We start from the raw sequence: 4,969 nt of genomic DNA on the forward strand, positions 1-4,969 counted from the left end.
CGATGTCACTCGATATACTGACCGATATGACTGATAACATAATATGGCGACAGTATAAAACTAAGCCATGAGGTATGTAGTCCTTTTTTTTTCTTAGCCAGTTACAGTGTCCCACTGCTGGGCAAAGGCCCTCCACAACTCCACAACTCCCGTGGTTTTACTTTTTCTTGCTAGTTACTGATCAATGAAGGTGTCAGTCCGTCAGTCCAAACTAGACATGAAAATTAGAAAATAATTAAACTTCTAAGATATGCTCCTGGTAATCGTTCATTATATAACGCCATTTGTTTCTTACAAGTGTTTATTATGCGAATTTGTTTATAGACGTTTTATCTGTAACCTTACGAGCTATTTAATAGCCTTATCAAAATTTAATTACTTGTAATATATGTTCATTTCATAGGATATCTGTATTTGTACACCATGCAAGTGTAGGTTTGGAAATGTTTTTACCCTTAATCAGCTTTATTTTGGTTTTGATTACTCCACATGGTAAGCCTTGTTTTTTTTAAGTTGTGAGATACTTTTGACAAAAATGTCAGTTTGGCTTAGCTTCTTGTTTTTACAGCCGCTTCTATCGATAACGTAATAATAAGTTCAAACTCAGAGGCCAGAGCACGTTAGGGATTTGATATCGAATAAATAAGATTTTATACGTGTATACTCATTGAAAATTCTCTTTTACTATGAAGATGTTCGATAACATGTCTGATATTGAGCCTCTTATAAAGTAAACTTAAATAATAATCAGCACTTTAGTATGATTCTACTTTTTTATATTCGTGCCCCGAGATAGCGAACGTATGCTGATTACCCACGCTCGCTTGCGAGTTGCGTTTGAGTTTTGAAGTTACAAAAATAATATAGCGTTCGCATAATTTAAGTTCACTGAAAAAAAATTTAGCCAATGAATAGATAAAATGTTTGATCCTAACAGCCTAACACCTGTCGTTAGGTATCATTATTTATTTTCCTTATTTCATTATCAGAAAAAAATACCCTTAGTGTGGCGGACGCAGGTGTCATTATTTATAATGATCCATCCTTTGCCAGTAATCGCTTACCGTACTAAGGTTACATTTCTTGAGAATGACACATTGTCTTTTTTATATTTAGTGGAAAACAGGCCAGAACTAACTTGCGACAGCTTGACACACCAGCCATTCCATGAAGGCAACTTGGGGCGGACGGGAATGCTTGCCTGGCTTGGAGTCATCCGAGCGCATCTTCGTAAGTACACCAAACATATTTACCCGAGATCATCTTCATGAGTGCAACAAATACAGTTTAACGAAAAGATCTCCGACAGGTACAAACAGCAACACTCGTACATGTAATAAAAGGTTTACAGGTGTACAGTTAACAGTGTGGGCAATGGTACATATCCGCCTATACCTGATAGATCTGTCCAACACAGCACGTACCTATATCCCATATACATACTTGTAGTTGCTCGAGCTTTAATGGCTCCTCTACACGATGACCCAGCGCTGAACCAGCGAGATGGCCATGCGATGGTTGAAACGCAACAACCCGATATAGTTCTGGAATGGGCCACGTGGGCTTAGGTACTGCCATTATGTGTACCTTTGATGTGCGGACGAAAAACCGACACCGTGGCCATCCCATCGCCTTCCCGCTACGCCATAAGCCATCCGACACCACTGCCCTCTCTACACGCTGACTAATGCTAGTGGGCCAGTTGGATGGCCCATCGTGTATAGGAGCCATTAAACATTATCTCCGTGAGTAAACTAAAGATACGAAAGTTTTCGAGGAGATCCGAGAGAGAGGTGTATAGAGGAACATAACAAAGACATCTGAGAACATCTATGATAGTGCATCAAAGATCCGATCAAATCTCTGTTCCAAATTTGGCTAACTGGAGATTTGGCTTTATGAGAAAGCAACAAACAGGTCAATTCGAACGTACACTGATATCAGAATGATACCGAAATTAGGTCATTTAGTTATCTTGTGTCTCACTCGTGCCAATATATGTACGTACGGACAAGTACGAGCGAATTGGCCTGCAAGATTTTTTCTTATTTTAGCAGGCACCTAAGTTTAATTTCAATTCAACTTAATTTCATTTATTTAAGGACCAACTGAGATCAAAACGAGAATAACGGTCATTTAAAAAACGGTGTAAGATTTAATATTTACTTATTTCAGATATTGGCGGCAGAACTCACATAGCAGTCACTGGAGCAGTATTAATAAAACCCAGACATGCTATAGCAAATGCTGATGACATGTCTAAAATACGGAAACAGTAAGAGAGATGATCTAACTAATCCATGCTACATCTATAACTAACAAAAACCCAGACACGCTATAGCAAATGCTGATGACATGTCTGAATTACGGAAACAGTAAGAGAGATGATCTAACCAATCCATGCTACAACTAAATATTACTAACAAAAATTTGCACTATTCAAAGGTTAAGGTTAGGTTTAGGTTTTGAGGTTATTCCCGACCTTTCCGACATCCCACACCATAATTTGAAGCGAAATAAAAATGTCAACCCCATGCTACATATGTCCTTCATGGAGGTATATACACCCAGCCGCAAAATTGAATGCCCATTTTATGATTGAATGAATTCAAAATGTGTCCATGTAATTTTGTATCTCGCTATAGCTTACATATTGTTTATTTTTACCATATGACTATGCATAACTACCTAATTCTAAAATGTCGAGACGGATGGACAGCTTAACCCTTTGTTTACAATAAAATTAATGAAAAGTAATTGCCAATAATTCCCAGTGGCATTACTGGTCATGTAAGTAATTCTCTTTTCCTTTTCACGTTCCAGAGGAGACAGCAAAGCCATGTTCATCTCCCAAGACAGAGGCACGTGGACATGCAAACTGGGTGATGTATCTTTACATCCCGAGTACGATTTCGCGACCTACAACACAATCGCCTTAGTAGAATTAGATATGGAGTCACTCATCAACACTGGTCAGTTATTTTGATACACACAATCTGTAACCGAGCGACTCCAGTGATAAAACCCCCAAAACCTGAGAAAAAACGCTGCACGAGGAATGGGCTCTTGCAGTCTTGACCAGACCATCGATTAGGGGAATGAATACGCTTCGCATTCCAGTAAGCAAACTTTTGCGCTACGGGATTACCCCCTTGTTTACTTTACAAGCTTCAATTAGTTAATTTATGTTTTATCCCTTTCTTACGAATACATAACTCAAAATGACAGATTAAGACAAATGATTATACGTTGTACTTGTTTTTTTATTCTCAGCGCCCATGCTTCCTGTCTGTATGCCTAAATACATGTATAACGCCTCTAATCAACTGTATGCCATTGGATTTACTGATGGTAAGTCCAGTACTCCTGGCTGATTACCTTTGTTCTTTAATTAATATAACTGTGTGGATGTTTTTTTCCTTTTATTGAAACGGGTTTAGTCTGTAGTACCTAACCGAAGCGTATTTTTTCACAGAAAATAAATTACTGGAAAAAATTGCATACAAAGTTGAATATGTAGAAAGAGCCCTTTGTGACGAGTTTTACGAAAGAGCTGGCGTAAGTATTAAATTCAGTATTCAGTTTGGAACAAAATCCCTGGTACACAACACCATTTGTGTCGATAACCGACAAATTGTCGTTGTAAATATGTGGATTTTATGTATAAGCTACTTATTATAGTATTTTTCTATTAAGTATGCACAATTTTACTTAATTTGGACGGTGACATAAATATGTTTGCTTTTTGCTTCCTATATATCTATGTGCTTTAATTTTTCAGTGGCCCATTCTAAAAAGTTCAATGTAAATCTTTATGTCCCATCTCTCAAGAACGGAGTAGAATGTTATATTTTTATGATTTGTTTATAGCACGCGAGGGGTATGTATACTCCGCAATTATACAATTGTGCGTTCGCCGTGAACAACATGAAAAACTGCGAATGGGAGAACGGGATGGTATTAGTTTCTAATGCGTCGGGTCAATGGGTGTTGGTAAGTCGTGGTTTATGCTATTGCTTTTATGTTTGTATTTGTGGATTTGAGTTTGGTAATTTCCACCACGGGTATTTATCTAGGTAAAGGTTAGGTCAGCTTCGGTTTGATCGACAAGCTTTGAGCAAATCAATTTGTAACAGTCTTATGATCAGCTTGCCGTGACATGATAGACGGCCAGTCTCATGGGCTCTGTAGTCCCTTGAAAGAACCTATTCAGCGAGCTTGTTCCAAAGCCGAATCATATCCTGACTTTTTTAACTGTTTGGTATAGGTTGGATTCGGCGTCCAAGGCCCCGGTTGCTCAGCCCCAGCCCGCTTCATCGACGTGTACCCCTACCTGCACTGGATAAATTCCGCCTCTAACATCGAGGATTTCGACGCCGATTACCCCTTCCAGGTCAAAGTCAGAAGATCCGACGCTTTATCCCTCGAAAACATTACAGACGTTATAGAGAATAACTATTTTAAAAAAGATCGTAAACCACTTAATATGACTTTCCGGGAATTTCTTAAGCAGAAAGGAATTGTGACAAGACTTTTGGGTGTACAGAAACAGGGTAATATCACATCAGAGAAGTTTAATAATTCAAGCTATGTAAAAATACAGGCTTAATGTTCGTATCTTGGTTTCGATCCTGTTTTTTGTTTTCATAATTACACCATTTTTGCACACTCCACTATTTCATCAGGACGACTGATGACAAACCTAATCTCAATGAGGATGCGTTGTTAACAGACTTCCTTAAGACCACCCTTTGTTTCCACCATCGAATCAGTTCCATAGTACCATGATATTGCATTGTCGATGTTACGTGTTTAGGTTGCCAGTTAAAGACCGGTATCCGATTGAATATTTTATTGCAAGATCTGTTTTACAAAGTTACTTTTAAACACACACTTGAAAAAAACCTGTAAATATTATCCATGAACATATCGATTATATCGATAGCATTATTGTCGTTTGATTTGTAGC

General features: G+C 38.2%; 1 protein-coding gene across 1 annotated transcript; it reads left to right on the forward strand.

Moving 5' to 3' along the window:
* Positions 1 to 365: 365 nt before the first annotated feature.
* On the forward strand, positions 366 to 4,621 carry LOC134755484 (uncharacterized). Its single transcript, XM_063692038.1, has 8 exons — positions 366 to 492; positions 1,117 to 1,230; positions 2,176 to 2,275; positions 2,824 to 2,972; positions 3,274 to 3,351; positions 3,476 to 3,558; positions 3,871 to 3,993; positions 4,268 to 4,621. The coding sequence occupies exons 1-8, from the start codon at positions 444 to 446 to the stop codon at positions 4,607 to 4,609; spliced, it is 1,038 nt and encodes a 345-aa protein (XP_063548108.1). The 5' UTR covers positions 366 to 443; the 3' UTR covers positions 4,610 to 4,621.
* The last annotated feature ends 348 nt before the right edge of the window (positions 4,622 to 4,969 follow it).

Source organism: Cydia strobilella, chromosome 2 (assembly GCF_947568885.1).
Source record: "Cydia strobilella chromosome 2, ilCydStro3.1, whole genome shotgun sequence".
Lineage (NCBI taxonomy): Eukaryota > Metazoa > Arthropoda > Insecta > Lepidoptera > Tortricidae > Cydia > Cydia strobilella.

Excerpts from the sequence above, each read along its gene's own strand:
- LOC134755484 (XM_063692038.1), top strand. The coding sequence starts at position 444 with ATGTTTTTACCCTTAATCAGCTTTATTTTGGTTTTGATTACTCCACAT. Across the intron at positions 2,276-2,823 it reads ATGTCTAAAATACGGAAACA|AGGAGACAGCAAAGCCATGT; the intron begins GTAAGAGAGATG and ends TTCACGTTCCAG. Across the intron at positions 3,559-3,870 it reads AGTTTTACGAAAGAGCTGGC|CACGCGAGGGGTATGTATAC; the intron begins GTAAGTATTAAA and ends ATTTGTTTATAG.